This window comes from Podarcis filfolensis (assembly GCF_964270895.1).
Source record: "Podarcis filfolensis genome assembly, chromosome: 3".
Classification (NCBI taxonomy): domain Eukaryota; kingdom Metazoa; phylum Chordata; class Lepidosauria; order Squamata; family Lacertidae; genus Podarcis; species Podarcis filfolensis.
Window position 1 is genome coordinate 68,827,354 of NC_139606.1, and position 16,371 is coordinate 68,843,724.

Here is a 16,371-nt window from a genome sequence, read left to right on the forward strand (position 1 = left end):
TATACCTTCCCCCTCCCTTCAAGCTTTCCTCCTCATACGCCTTCACTGAGGGAGTCAAAGATAAATGGTTGCATTACAGTGGACTCTTGGGTATTCCCTTTATCCCTGAACTGCAAATCATTTTATCCTTCGGTATGTTACATACTTAATAACATTTTCAAACATTACTTGGCCTTATAAAACAGGTTACCTGCAGTTCAAAAAAATGTTATCAATTTCTTGGATGCTGTCTGAATGGAATGGCTACCCTAAAAGCCATATTGTGCATTATTGTAACATGTTTCCCTCGGGGGCACATGATTTCTTTCTTTCTCTTTTTTTACAATGCACAAGATCGGTATTCATTTTAAGCAACTGAACCTATCTTGAGGGAGTTTGTTTTCATATTTTATTATATTCTTTGTAGCCTGTACTTGTTTTATCAGCAGTTTCTGTTGCATTTGTTATATATTTGACTTTGTCAAAGAATGCCCTTTATTACATGAAAACAAAACTTAGTGTAAATGTTTATCAATAGGACAAATATACTTCTCTAGAAAAAAACACCCCTCTGCTTTATCAAAGTATTCCATCATGATTTTATACATAATAATTAGCAATCATTTTTAAAATACATACTGAACATATATCTCTTAATATACCGAAATTACTGCTTCATGAATTTCTGACTTCACTGCACCTGATTGCCAAGTTCAAATAATTCAGAAAAACTCATTTTCTTAATTGAATTGATCCTGGCATATACCACAGCTCTGTCTAAAACACTGCATAATAACTTAAAAGTATCAATTGTAGATACTTCAGTATTCCTATTTAAAAGAATAAACTTTAATTAGAAAAGAAGATCCTGGGTAGAAGATTCTGTGAAGTGAAAATGTGTCTTCATTACAAATGGAACTTGTTAAGCTTAAAAAGGCTTTTTCAACAGTAGTACACATTCATCAGAGTTTTGTGACATGAAGAATGTCACTTTGATTTTGCATTTCACAAATTCAACAAAAATATTTTCTTTATCATCTTCTACTGAAAAGCATTCCCAATGTGGCATGCTAACAAAGTTGGCCCTATAGTGTGTGTCTACTCATACTCGTATTGTTGTATATCCTAGTGCTGAATGCATTGACCCCAACCCAAAACAGGTGCTCTAGTTCAGGGGTCAGCAAACTTTTTCAGCAGGGGGCCAGTCCACTGTCCCTCAGACCTTGTGGGGGACCGGACTATATTGGGGGGGGGGTGAACGAGATGCTATGCCCCACAAATAACCCAGAGATGCATTTGAAATAAAAGGACACATTCTACTCATGTAAAAACACGCTGATTCCCGGACTGTCTGCAGGCCGGATTTAGAAGGCGATTGGGCCGGATCCGGCCCCCGGGCCTTAGTTTGCCTACCCATGCTCTAGTTCATCAGCAAAGCGCTTGTGTGAACTGGCTTCACAGATGCATCACTCTCAGGGGAGATCCATGAATGCTCAGCAACATCCACAAGGGCCAGGAAACAGATAGTTTGGCCACCATTGCCAGCTGTGACTGACATAGGCACAAAGAGCAGGTGTGTTCTCATTTGAGGGCACAAGGTAGCCTCCTTAGATTGTGCCCATTACATGGAAGTAAATATACTGATTTTAATAATAAACCTGAAACCACAGGAAGGGATTTGTCCAATTAAGCTTGAGTCTAGTGCTGAACCTTTTTTTTTATAAAAAAAAGAGCATTCTATCCACTAGCCTACCCCATGCACAATGCTAAATCATGGTTTAGCATTTTGAGAAATATCAGGAACAGATGCTGGGCTTGCAGAGTCATATCCCATTTCTGTACACACAAAGCAAAGAATGCCTTTTAAATCAGGAGTGGCTAACCTGTCACCCTCCTGATGTGCCAGACTTTGTCTCAAATCGGGCCCAACCAGTATTGACAGTGGTCTGAGATGCTGGGGTTTGTAGTCCTACAACATCTGTAGGGCCAGAGGCTTATGTTTCTCCCTGTTATATCTGAATACAAATATAATGTACTGGAATCCTTTAACACTATGTCCTATTTACTCTCAGCAGCAATGGATTAAGTAAAACAGTGCCAATAGAATCTGCCAATTCCACTGGCACCAACCAGCCATAGCTTTGCTCATCGACTGTTTCCCCAGGGTACCTGTGCATGGAAGGCAGTGTGCGACATTAGCTGAATTAGAGGAAGGGCCATAATTCAGTGTCAGAGCACCTACTTTGCATGCAGAAGGTCCCAGGTCCAATCCCTGTCATCTCCAGGGTGGGAAGTATGTCCTCTCTAAAACCCTGGAGGGGCCACGTAGTTTAGACAGGGGGCAGAGAACCTCCAGCTTGCGGACCTGATTACCAAAGCTGTTTCCTCCAAACCATGCCCAAATCCAGCAGGGCTCTTTGCAAGCCCCGTGCTCCTTGCAAAGGGCTGGCTCAGTACTTTGATGATCTGCTAAGCCCACCTCTCAAGCTTAGCCAGTCAGAGTAGGGGATGCTTCACTTTTGCAACCCCAATTACAACAATGGAGATGAGGTGCGTGGTGGGTTAAAACAAAATCCAGGGTCCTGCAACAGAGTACCTAAATACACCCTAAGTCTTCTCATGCGTTACTTTCCCTGTCACCATGTTTTCCATCACCAGAGCTTTCATTTGTGCATTCACAGCCACATGCCACAAAAATTTCTATATGAGATCTGTTTTTTCTTTCTGGAACTCATAGATTGGCTTCTGAATTAGTCAGAATTGTATCCTTTGATGTGGCTGGGTGATAGACAAGGAAATGAGGAAGCGTTTGCATTTGATTCTGTGATCCAATGGAATGTTTTTATTATGCCACCATTTTCTGTTATGTCATCGTTGAGAGTGAGAATAACCTTTGAAGTAACATAGGACTTCACTCTGCCAGCTCTGTGCATTTTTTCCTATTTCACCGGCATTGTGATTGTACACCACTGGTGCAACTGGCATAAATTCACTACTTGTCATAACTTTGTGTTCTGTTGGTATAGCAGAAGTGATTGCTATGTTTCCAATATTCTGCCTTGTGGTTATGGAAAATAAATAAATAAAAATGGAACCCCTGAAGCCTGAGGGGTATTTTAAATAAGCTCACTGTATTTACTATAGTGGTATGTAAGCAGCACACCAGAACAAATCTTGCATTAATGTAATTTGCTAAGGGATTTGGGTCTTGCTTTTTCTATCTGATTTTAAAGTGAATAAAAGTACTGTACTGCAGCACCAGCATCATATTCAAAAACTCACCATGTATAAATGGGTTAATAGGATAAATAATTGTACAGGACAGTCATCTAATAAACTGCAAAACAAAATACCGAGAACATTAAAATATGCACAAATGGACACCTGTGAGTGTCCTAGAAACCCAGGTAATATATATATAGAGAGAGAGCACCATGAGTGATTCACTGGGGTTTTAGCAAAGGTCTAACTTGCAGCCACATTGTAGTAAGAAATAAGGTAAATTGAAATGTGAATGCGTTTCCCCTCTAACAGCCTTGACTTCCTAGGAAATATGACATGCCTGAGTGTGTGTTGCACATTTGTTATGCCTTTATATTGTGGGGTGGCGTGAGGAAAATCCAAACAGTGCTCCATTTGTTTAAAATTTTAGCCCCTTCTTTTCAGCTCAAGACAGTGTTTCCATGACATCTGTCTCAAATTGAAAAATGTCCTACCATCTTCTGCTGTTCCACATACTTTACCTTGGATGTTGGTTCCAACTGCTCCTTTACCAATTTCCCCCTCCCCTCTTTTTTCTCAGGATTTATCGGGTTCCATTGATGACCTGCCCACAGGAACTGAAGCAACACTGAGTTCAGCGGTTAGTGCATCAGGTTCCACCAGCAGTCAAGGGGAGCAGAGCAACCCGGCACAGTCGCCTTTCTCCCCTCATGCCTCCCCACATCTCTCCAGTATCCCTGGGGGGCCTTCCCCTTCCCCTGTGGGCTCTCCCGTTGGAAGCAACCAGTCAAGATCTGGTCCCATTTCTCCTGCAAGTATTCCAGGTAAATGGCGGGCTTAAAAAAAATATCCATCTAACCTCTACTGTTTCATTTTTAAAATGTTTCCTCCAGCATTTGTATATGCTTTGCACTTTCCCATCATGGGCAAAGATCACATTTTCAATGTGCTAAATAATTCAGACATTAGATGAATTATCACATTGTGACATAAGATTTAAGTATCACACTGCCATTATAGAACTGGGTTGTGCAGGAGGTATTCTTGGTAGTTTGCTACACAAACTGGTCTCCGGCATCTCAAAAACATTGATTGTGGGTTTCCACTATCCCAAAGGACTTGAATGAAGGGACTCAACTTGTCTTAAAATGTTCCTGTCATGTGACCTTTCTCTACCTTCAGTCAGGGCTGGATTAGCCATTAGCCCAAATAAGCACATGCTTAGGGCATCAAGGGAAGGGGAACACCACAGAAATTTTCTGTTGCCAGATTTTTAACATTAATGGTCACAAATTGCTCAGCTGAGCATTCATTTTCCCAGTTGAAGTACATTTAAAATACCAACAGAACAACCATGCAGCAAGGCAGGCTGAAGACCTTATCTCTACTAAGTATAGAATCAGATGTGTTACGTAAGATTAGTTTTGAGAATCTGATCAAAGGTTTTGCAATTAGAAAAAGTAGGAGAAAATTCTTCAAAAATAAATAAACTGGAAGTATACAAAAATAAATATTTTCCATTGTTTTGTAGGTTTTGTTTCATTTCAAAAAGCAAAATTTTATTTTACAGTTTGTTATTGTTTATATTTTGAATTAGATATAGTTTATATGGGGGCACCACAATCTTCAAAGTTGTTAGGGCCTCTAAAGGTCTTAATCTGGCCCTGCCTTCAGTGAATTTTCTCTTCCTGCTCATCCTACCTTATTTGTTCTGACCTCAATCCTCTTGTATTACCACCTGTTATGTCTTGCTATGAGCATCTCCATGTGACATAGATTGGCTTCCTCTATCATTTTCTCTCTAGCAAGTCATTGTAAAACAAGCAGCTGTTGTGTTGCTGATAGCTATGACAAGACAACGCCAAAATGTAGCAGGGGGTTCCTTTCTGGGAAGGCTGTTAAAATAAAGGTGTATTCCTAGGGCTTGCTGGCACGAAAGAATCCTTTACTTCTTTCCTTCCTCAAATGAGATTAAATTGGCAGCTAAAGAAACATCGAAAGGACACACACAACTAACCTGCCACATGAGCTTCCCAGTGGCTTGTTCTGTCACATGTAATGTTTAAATGCTTTTCTCCCCCATTGCAAATTTTCTCTCCCATGTTGTTCATGATCACCCATTGCGAGTATTAGAATACATTGGCACAGCCCCAATACTAGACTATCCCCTAAAACTCAATAGGCATTTCCCCCCCTGTGCAGACCAAAAACTGTATTTCTGATAATAATTCCCCAGAGTGGCTGGGAAAACCCAGCCAGATGATTGGGGTATAAATATTAATTATTATTATTATTATTATTATTATTATTATTATTCTCTATAATTGTTCCCTGACAGCATTTCCACTCTGGGAATAAAATACAGAGTGGAGAATTACTATTAAGGACAACAACTTGTACAAGTTTATGAATAAATAATTTATCAAATCATCTTCCTTTATAACAATGCCACAATGTATAATTTGTTTTTTGGGGATGTTAGCAATCTGTAACTTAGATTTTGGTTTTAAAATTTTTCTTTCTAAATAAACACCCAATGGAGGGGAGAGAGATCGTGCATATATCTCTGTACAGTCTATACTTCGGTTTCCTCATTTATGATTTGTATTTTACTAAATTATTATGCTATATGTCCTGGTATATTAATACTAGTAAAAAATGATGCATGTCATTTAGGAGGCTTGCACACTACTCTCTCTTAATTCAGCCAGAGCTGAGGAGTGGAAGCTGACACAGCAGAACATCAAAATGCATTGCTGATGCCAGAGAAGAGAGCGAATGCTAGCTTGGCTTGCCTCCTGGGCCAAAACTCCCAATTTACTAACAAAGCAAAAATGTAAAAAGGAAGAGACTGTGAGTGCATGATTCTATGGCCAGCTCTCAAGCCCTAATATTATATGTTCACCAGGTGCTTTAGTAGCCACAGAAACACCCTGATGCAAGCCCTGATTATTCTGTGGACTAACTATCCAAAATAGTAAACACTACCCCCACTCCCAATTGTCTTGGGAGTGCGAGCAGTCTGTAATGGAAGAGGATGTTGTTAAATCTTAGGAAACTATAAACTAAGACCCATTCCCATGCAGCCAAATCAAAGAGTAAATAGCAAACACTTATACGCCTTACCCAACCAGTTTTGTTTAATATTCAAAGGAATAGACAGCTCATTTGAGAGGAACCTTTTGAGTCTGTTCTGGTTTTGCTGTTATTTTAACCCACTCTAACAAAGGGATTATGCATTAGTGAAATTGACATGATCGCCCTTTTAAAATCTCTCATGTTTAAAAAGGTTTCACTTCTCTCCAGAGTCAAATGTTCTACAGCAGCTTGTTTTGTTTTGTTTTGTTTTTTGAGATTCATGAATGACATTTATTGGCCTTGGCAGTACAACAATTTAATTGACAAAGTTACACCTAATGCACAAAACGGTTACTTAGCAGTTTTACAAATTTCAGAACGTCGTCACAGCAATACAAGGGAAACATTTCATTTGTTCACTTAACTGTAGCTGTATTTTTCAATTCTCTGACACTATGAAGAGCAAGATGAACTTCATATAATGGTGTGTAGTATGCCTACATTTTATATGCCTGTCTAAAAGTCATTCCTTACTTGCATAGATGTGGGTTTGTTTGTTTTTACTTTTTTATTGATTGTGTTTATTGTCATTAGTGCTTGTATTTCTACTGTGTCTGAAAGTCACTTTAGGTCATTTCCATGAGTAAGGTGGCTGATAAATAATAGTAATAGTAATAGTAGTAGTAATAATAGTAATTATATTCTTACCATGGACAGAAACTGTTTTTACAAAGTTGGTAACTCTAGAGAGTTTCAGGTAGTGTTTGTGGGACAAACATGGACATAGGGGCTTGAAGAAGAAGTGTTAGCTATGTAAGGGGGGCAACTTATTTTGTTGATCATCAAAACACAGTCATACGCCTCTGTATCTCCTTTGATGTCAGATATTTCAGATAATTCAACAGAAACAAAACTTGAATTACCAAGTTTTTCTCAGTAATCTTTTGCAAATAGTAAAAGAAAGCAAAGAGACTTGGCCTACTACTTTCTATCATCCTGCCAATAGCTCTTTGGGGTATAGTTACTGGTTTTTCTTAGGTGACTTTTCAAATATTCTTTTGCTGCTGTATATGACATTTTGAGGTGAGTTCTCGGTCAGCGGGGAACACAAAGGCAGGGAAAGATGACCAGTTGCTAGGGTTGCCAGCTTTTCTGTGGCACAGCTCCTGTGCCTTTACCAGTTGCATCTCATGCGGAAATTGAGCAGGTGATGCTTTTTCTGACGCACAATTGAAATTATAGGAAAAATAATACCGGCTCAATTTCTGCCTCTGATCCAGCTTTTAAAGATGTGAGCACCTTGTTGGGAGGAAAAAAGGTTGGCCGCCTCTGAGTGGTTGGTTGCTTATATAAAGCTTAATGCTACTTCAGCCATGCTGTAATCATATTCAGAGCGCTCACCCGAAAAGGCTCCAGAATTGGCCCTGACGGTTTAGTTTTACAAATCAGATTGGTATCATAAAGTTTAGGAGCGTAGAATGTGCAGATCTGTGAAATGGTGAATTAAGATACATAGAATTACAGTCCATGTTGCCTTGTGATAATGATAATAAGGGAATTCAGTTTCCAGGCTTCTCAGTCTCTCTGTCCCCAACATATAGCAGCAGTTCATGAGCAGCAACAGGTTCTGTCTTACCAATCAAATAGAACAGGTAAGCACCAGGCTTCTCCACAAGGGAAGAGAGCCAGTGTGGTGTAGTGGTTAAGAGCGGTAATCTCGTAATCTGGTGAACCGGGTTCGCGTCCCCGCTCCTCCACATGCAGCTGCTGGGTGACCTTGGGCTAGTCACACTTCTTTGAAGTCTCTCAGCCCCACTCACCTCACAGAGTGCTTGTTGTGGAGGAGGAAGGGAAAGGAGAATGTTAGCCGCTTTGAGACTCCTTAAGGGGAGTGAAAGGCGGGATATCAAATCCAAACTCTTCTTCTTCTTCTTCTGTCCCCAACATATAGCAGCAGTTCATGAGCAGCAACAGGTTCTGTCTTACCAATCAAATAGAACAGGTAAGCACCAGGCTTCTCCACAAGGGAAGATAGCATTCCCTACGTACAGGAATCTACACATATCAGCTTGGCTTTACTGCCCAAGCCTCTGCCTTTGTGCCTATTCCTATCTACCTATTTGAGGAAGGGTCATAGCTCAATGGTAGAGCACCTGCTTGGTATGCAGAAGGCCCCAAATTCAATCCTCGGCATCTCAAGATAGGCTAGAAAGACTGAAATCCTATTTGAAATCTGTAAGCCACTTCCAGTCAGTGTAGACAGTAGTGTACTAGATACAACTATGGTGTCACTCAACATGAGGCAGCTTCCTATGCCCTCTCACCCCTTGGGCAAGCCCATGGAGTCTGGTCTTACTTGCACCAGCAGTGTGGAGAAGGTAAAAAGTGGCAAATATGTCCAGTATTTCGTTTCTTTTTATGAACCATTTCTCTTCCAAGCCCCCTATGTTTGCTAGAAGCCAGAAAGGAATGGTGGGGTCTTCTCTCCTTTGCAGAGGTGCTAGCAATGGAAAGTTGCAGCGCGTGTCTCTCTCATTTTCTGCCATTCTCCAAGGCAGGGGAGATTCTGGTGGAATCTACACACATATAAAAAAACGCTGTGAAATTGCTTTTTTAAAAAAACATTTTGAAAAATACATTGAATTTTGCATAGCTCAGTTTCGCCATCTAGTGTCACATTTGTATATTGCATTTTGCAACACATTTAAAACGGTTTATTTGCAGCTGTGTAGATGAGTCTTCTGTCTTCTCCTTGTGGGCCTCTAGGAAGCACAATAGGTTTCAAAGGGGGACAGGGTCTTGTCCTACTTGCAGGAAGATTTGAAGGGCTGGTACTTGTCTCTGTTGCCAACACTTCCTGCTCACTAAGTACTTTTTTTGCCTTTCCCTTTAACCTTCCATGCTTGCTAAAGAGAAAGGCAGAGTTTCCCCATCTGCAGAAAGCTTTGGAGGGGGAAAGAAACAGGTGTTTCTCAAGCTGATTCTATCTTTCTCCAAAGCAGAAATGATTATGTTGTTGGACTCCATCTCCCCATCATCCCTGGCCACTGGCCATGCCAGCTGGGAATTGTGGTACCTGGAGTTCTAAAGCTTCCGGCAAGTCAGACAAGAACCCGCCTCTTCCTCCACCCATCTAGCAAGCAAAGGTGGGGCCTTGCCTTACTTGTGGACACTTGGCTAAAAACAGAAACTGTCGATTAAATACCAGTTGTTTCTTTTCATAGCCAAACTATTGCACAAGCCTATCTGAGACTGCTATGAGTCTGTCTTCTCCAGTTATTTACATGCAGCAGGGAGGCAGGTAGATTTGTCAGTGCCTGCCTGTGAAGCAGACTGTTCTTTATTTCATTTAAGTTTTAATTTGTATACCTCCTTTCTATATTACTATACACAAGGCAGTTTACAAGCTGAAGAAACAACAAAATAGCAAAGACCACACACGTAATAACAATCTGATCCAATACAAAAAGTCACAATAACTTTAAAATAAACAGCTTATATCAAATAAAGCAATCTGCAATATTCTTCATTCATTGCGATCCTTGGTAGATTTACTGTGATATTGAGCAACACAATTGTTTTTTTCTGGTTTGGAAGAAATTTTAGCTTCGAAGAAAAGATAAATCCACCAGATTATAGACATTAATTGGGTCTCAATCCTGAACACCTTTAATGATAAGTAATTTTTGCTGAATTCTATAGTTGCAATCTTGCAAAGTAATGAGCTGCTCAGTAGGACTTCAGCAACATAATTCAATGCAGGATAACAGCCAAAGGACTTACTTCACATAAGGTATTAGCACCATGAGGATAATTCCTATTCCCTCTTTTTCAGAGCTTTTAATTTCTTATGTTACTATTAAGTAACTTAAACCTTTAAGACATAGGTTACCCATGAATAAATGTATTGCACTAATTTAAATTACCACAAATAATCAAATCATTAAAACCATGTTAAAATAATTAAACTATGTTTAATATGTGTCTAAAACGATAGACATTTCCTTGTATTAGAGGAGACTATGACAAATAATTACAGTATTTTCGCCCTTGTTAGTCGTAAAAGTGTTGTTTACCTGCAACATCTGTTGCTTAATTCACATTGCCAGTTAGAATTTTCTTTTAATTTGTAAATGTTTAAAATCTGTTCCTTTATTGAAGTAATACTTTTTATCCCATCATTCATCCACAGTTGTCACATTCATGAAAAATACTGTATTTTTGATTATTGCATTATGAAAATATGAGTTTTATACATGTCTAGTTTATGGTCTTACAGATGAAACAATTTACATTCTCCTCTTTCCATTTCATGTGTTCTCATCATAAAATATTGATGTGAACGCATCATAAATGGAAAGGTATCTTTTTTTCCTCCATCAGATGTTTCAGTATTAAGAAATGATGGATGCATTTACAGGGCAATTCAGTTAGTCTGCTCCCGCTTTGTCAACTAATTTTTGTTGTTGTTGGCTGCAGGGCTTTATTTCTTGGTAAAACTTCTTATAAATCGAACTCTGGCTGATGTTTATTTTCTGAGCTGCTGTAGACTGTCACCACTTCTATATAGATTAGGGACCCTGCAGAGCCCTGTCTTCTCCACTATCCTCTGACGCAAACGCATGGAGCAGAAATAACTTTTAAGGTGTACACAAATCTTCTATTCCCTACTGTCATTGGCATGAAATAGAGGAAACATAGTTCTGTGGAACTTGCAAGTGTAGTTGCTGGACTGACACTTCAACAGTTTCTTTATATATTGTCACTGCCACTTCTGTAAGAGTGTAAGAACTATGAGAATTGTGTAGTCTATCCAAGGAAGACAGTGTCTATTCATGGAAGACATAACTGTCAACCACTGTACCTGGACAAAGTCACTGAAAAAGAAAAGTATTTGCAGGGGGCATTTATGAGCTGCTCCTATTATCTTCTATGGCAGAGCTACAATTTTGGAAATTAATTCAAATCCAGAATTATTATTTACTAATTTATTAATTTCCTTTTTCAAATTACAATTTCCACAATTAGTTATATTTGTAAAGATGAGAAGTGCTTAAAAAAATTCTTTAGAGGTCATTGATAATGGTGTTTCTAAGGATGTATTCAAATAATAACAAACTATCCTTGTGGATTTACCCCCCTTATCCCCAGATAGTGGTGGACTCAAATTATTGAGATGTGTTGATTGATTACAGCCGTTAAGTTTCTTAGTAATCAGTTTCATCGCTTATTCTCAATTCACACTTGTACCTTTGATTTCTCTTCCACAACAGGGTGATGTAGGTTGTCGTTGACTAATGAAGAACAGAATTGGTTTCGGCATGAGACAAACGGAATGCCGACACCAATCCTGAAATGCATTAATCTTTAATAACCCACATCTGCATGTTTATAAATGATATAACCAGGAGTTATTAATGCTGTTACTCCCCCTTGCAAACAGAAACTGACATAAGAGCTGGATGTTTCCAAACCACATTAAAGGCATGTGGCTAAGTGTTGTGTGTGACCTTGTGGAGGATTCTGAATTGATAAAGGGTTCATGTGGATTAAAGATGCATGGAGAATTGCAACACTCAAATACCACAGCTAGTATTCTAGATTTAGCATTCTTTATGTATGTTCAGATTTGTCAGGAGAGGCTTTGTCTCCTCTGTTACTTAACTTTCTATGGTACTTGAAAATGAATGGATGAATCTTTACTTGCGCCAACCATCGGCCATAGCAATAAAACAACAATACAATATACAAAAAAAAAAAAGAAGAAGTCAATTATATAAAATACATTTTAGGCTTTGAATCAATAGTCAAATAGTGGAACTTATTCTAATTGCCCCAGCTAAAAACCTTTCAACCTTTGCTGTCACCTGCTCATCTTGATCTGCCAAGAGAAAGGACACTGTGGCAGTGGCTGGGCGACCTGGAATGGACAATAAAAAGGGGGTGATAACCCCATTCCTCAAGTCTTTATAAAGAGTGCAAGCCAGAAGGGCATGCACCACCGATTCGGTACTGCCATCTCCACAGGGACATAAGCATTTTTCGTGTGGAATCTGTTGGAATCGTCCCTCAAGTATAGCCGAGGGCAATACATTCAATCTTACGAGAGTAAAATTTTCTATGGTTCTTGAGATGTTCCAGCCTGCGGGTTTCTCCTCTCTCCATTCAGATTCACTTATTTCTTGGTTTGAGCTAAACTGGCAAACCATGTTTTGGCTTGCCCTCTCAATTTCAGCTTGGAGGGTATGCACAACCCTATTTCCCAGTTCAGATGTAGCAACAGACTGTGGATCACCTTAAAACAGGAAGTAAGTGAATTAAAAGTAAATGAATCCCCCAAGTGAGGATGATGGAAGGGAAGGACAGGAATCTGAGGCTCACTCATGTAACATCAAGCCTCTGCTAGTTTACTAGGAGTAAATATTTACTGTGATTTTCTCAGAGCCATTTTCCATGTCATACAGCAGTTAAGTTATACCTGTTTCTACAGTGCTAACATATGTGTCTCCAAGCACACAGTGGAAATCTGCCGCAAACTGTGGCCAGTCATGATTCTCCAGCATGTGGCTAGTGCACATTCCTAACTCAAGGTGTAAATCTCCCTTTCACACCTTATGCAACAGAAGGAAAACATAAAAGCTGCCAGACAATGGCGGCAAACAGGAATGTGCGTACATTTGAGGAAAGGTGAAAAGAAACAAGTACACAGGGTGGACAGACAGGTCGCACAAATCGTTTTAACACTAAAAATTGATGTAATAATAAAAGTAAACATAAGAGCATAGTAAGGATCCTGCTGGATCAGACCAAAGGCCTATGCAGTTTCCCACTGTGTCCAATCAGATGCTTCCTGGAAATCCCACTCCCCACCTCTGCTCTTAAGCTATTGTCTCTGAGCAGGCAACAATATTCAACAAAACAGCTAGTGCAAAATAAAACAATTAGTGTTTTGGTCTGGTCTGATGCTGGACACCACAGAGAATGAGGCAAGGCTGGGCTGGAGAAAAAGCAAGGCAAGGCTTTGGAGAACTGCAACTTCTTCTTAGGCATTGCAAGGCCAAGGCAGTTACCACCACCTACCCGCAACAGCATTATCACACTTCACTCAAAGCTAACAAAGGTTGGGAACAGACAGGCCTTTTGAGCCTCTTGTCTCCAGACCACCATCTCCAGACTCCATCCCTGTCTAGAGAATGCCAGACCTTTAAAGGGCCAACCCTCTGGCCTGAAGACAGGGACTCCTCCATTCCATAGAACTCTTTCCCGGTGCACTCCCTGCAGTGCCAGACCGATGATGTGTGATGGGAGGCATTTAGTTCTTCAGGCACAGGGCACAGGGCCTAAGAGAGTCCAGGCTCTGGCCCAGGGGGGCCGCTAGGGGGCGCATCAGAAGATCTCTCCGGCTCACACGAGGTAATTAAGAGGCTGTTATGGGAGTATGCAGCCTCCCTCGTTACCCCAAAGGAATGGTGAACGCTGCCTTGCCTGCTGTGCCCATAATTCACCCCCAGATTCGAAAGGGGGTGAGGACACTAGGCACAAAAGCCCTCGTGTGGGTCGGCTCTCCTGGACGCTGTCTCTGATCTGCGCAGCTAGTTGCGGGAGCTCAAAATAAACAATCAGAACAGAAGCAAACGCACATACTTCAAGCGATGATCGGGAGTAAGGACTGCTAACTAAAGGGATCTCTGGGAAGAGGAGCGACGGGCTGGAGTTAACAATAAATCAAGAAGAAGAATAAATCAAGAAGAAGATTCATCAAAGGATCGGTATGTCGGAGCGAGACTGAAAAGGAGGGGGGGAAAAACTTTTCTTTTTTTGTCTTATATGAGTACCCAATAATCCCCCCCCCCCAAAAAAAAGAATCGTTGCAATTACTGATCACAAGCAGGAGGAATAAGAACTGTGTGGAAAATAATTACTATGCAAGGACGTGGCTTATGGGAGCATCGGGAAACGAAAGTAAGTCCTTTGTGATGCAGTCATAAAAAGAGATTTATCATGGCAGGCCCGCCCGCAGGAATCCAGGGGAAGTAGGACTATGGTTGTTACTATGTTGGAGTGTGGGCTCGGCCTAGCAGGGCCCCCTGAGAAAATTTATGAGGGAGCGGTGGGCCTGGGGAGATCAGGACAGACTGTCGGAATGTTTTGTACAGAGGTGTTGAAATGGCATTGGTCTACTTTTATGGCTCTTGGATGAGTGTAAAATCCACACAGGACATAACAACGTTTGTCTTCAACCCGCTTGTGGAGATTATCAGAGATCAAAAAGAAAGGAGATAACAACAAGAAGATGAGGAAAACAACAAAGAGAAGATTGTTGTAATTAAAGCAGCAGCAAGAGAGACGATCGGATCCCTTTCGGAGCTTGAAGCATGGGTACCCCCAACAAAAAATTTTAAAATTTGGCTGTGTAATTTGGAATTATTGTTATTTGGAATTAATGTGATGTGATTGGCCTGTTAATAAAAATTATTAAGGAGAGAGAGAGAGAGAGAGAGAGAGAGAGAGAGAGAGAGAGAGAGAGTCCAGGCTCTGGCCCTATATGTCCTGATGCTCTGGGATGTTTCTCTGGGTGTTCCTAATTCCTGAACCTGAGAACCAACAAGCTACAGCATCTGCATCTTATCAGGATGAGCCCTGATCCAATCCATACCAGTGTGACCAGTGTTCAGGTCAGAACTTGCTCAACCTCCCCTGACGGATGACCTGGAGAAACAAAGCTGAGTGACATCTGCATACTGATGGCACCCAGCTTCAAATTTCCTGATATCCAGCAGCTTAATGTAGATGTTGTAAAGCAGAAGGGACAGGATATAATTCTGAGGGACCCCATGGGCCAGTTGTCACGGAACCAAGCTGTAGTAATCAAGCACCACCCTCAGCAACCAGCCCTCTAGATTAGTAGAACAGCACCATAACCCTGTGGCTCCATGCCAAACCCATGGAGCCAGTCCAGTCACTGTATTAAAAGCCAGTGAGAGATCCAATACAAGGTCACAGTCCCATGTTTTCCCCAGAAGGTCATCCTTCAGAGCAACCAGTGTCATTTCCACCCTCAACTGGGACCTTAAACCAGACTGAAATGGATCTAGATCAGGCTTCCTCAACCTCGGCCCTCCAGATGTTTTTGGCCTACAACTCCTATGATCCCTAGCTAGCAGGACCAGTGGTCAGGGATGATGGGAATTGTAGTCTCAAAACTTCTGGAGGGCCGAGGTTGAGGAAGCCTGGTATAGATTATAGAATGTCTGGAACAACCTGGCCCCCACTCTCTTGAGCACCTTACCCATAGCCACCATGATTAAGTTGTAAAAGATGCTATGAGTATTAAGGACTACATCCCAACTATAGATAAGTTTCAGTTATGTATAATAGTAGTACTAAATTTGATTTTTGATTTTGTAATTTGTATTGTATGATGCATTGTGTTCAGTGCTGCTAATTTGAGAATAATGGGGGAAATAAAATAAAAAAAGAAATAAAAAGTAATGTGACATACTGATTTGTCATGGCAGGGACATTTAGAGGCAACATCTAGCCCTCTCCATTATATGCAAGAAATAGACCGAGAAGGTTTTATGTATGTGTGTGAGCATGCATAAGCATACACCTGCATGGGCAGAGATACGGCTTGATTCTTTGGGCCATCTTGAGCTGTAGCAGAACAAGCAGTGTTCCTATATCCGGAATGTGAGACTGAGACAGCTGCCTCTGGCATATTTTCCGGGAAGCCTCCTTCTTACCGGTACTTTTACATTTGCTGTGCAGGTTTTCTCTGGCAGCTTGTTGGTCTGACCTCTGTTCCCTTTGTAAAAATAGTGAGAAGAAGGGGGGTTGTCATTATTGTGAGCCCTTTATATGGCTTAGTGGCTCCCTTGATAGCCTGTGAATTTCCAGCCATCCACTGGAAAATAGGATTATAAGAAAAACAACAAGGGTCTTGAATCACCTCTGGGTTCTTTGCATCTTCTGTGGTGTCATTTGGGTTTGAAGACAGCCATTAATTTACTGGAAAACAAGAGAAATGCAAAACAACAAAAGTGTAAAGTGATAAACAAATCTATTTAGGGTATAAATGGCATGCTTCTT

At 40.7% G+C, this 16,371-nt stretch overlaps 1 protein-coding gene across 19 annotated transcripts in view; it reads left to right on the top strand.

Moving 5' to 3' along the window:
- Window positions 1-16,371, top strand: part of ARID1B (AT-rich interaction domain 1B) — a 351,760-nt gene that overhangs the window by 233,764 nt on the left and 101,625 nt on the right. For all 19 annotated transcript variants that reach the window (XM_083607913.1, XM_083607919.1, XM_083607914.1 and 16 more), the window contains one exon: window positions 3,782-4,025. In XM_083607913.1, coding sequence (XP_083464039.1) covers window positions 3,782-4,025 — 244 coding nt within the window. The remainder of the gene's footprint in view (window positions 1-3,781; window positions 4,026-16,371) is intronic.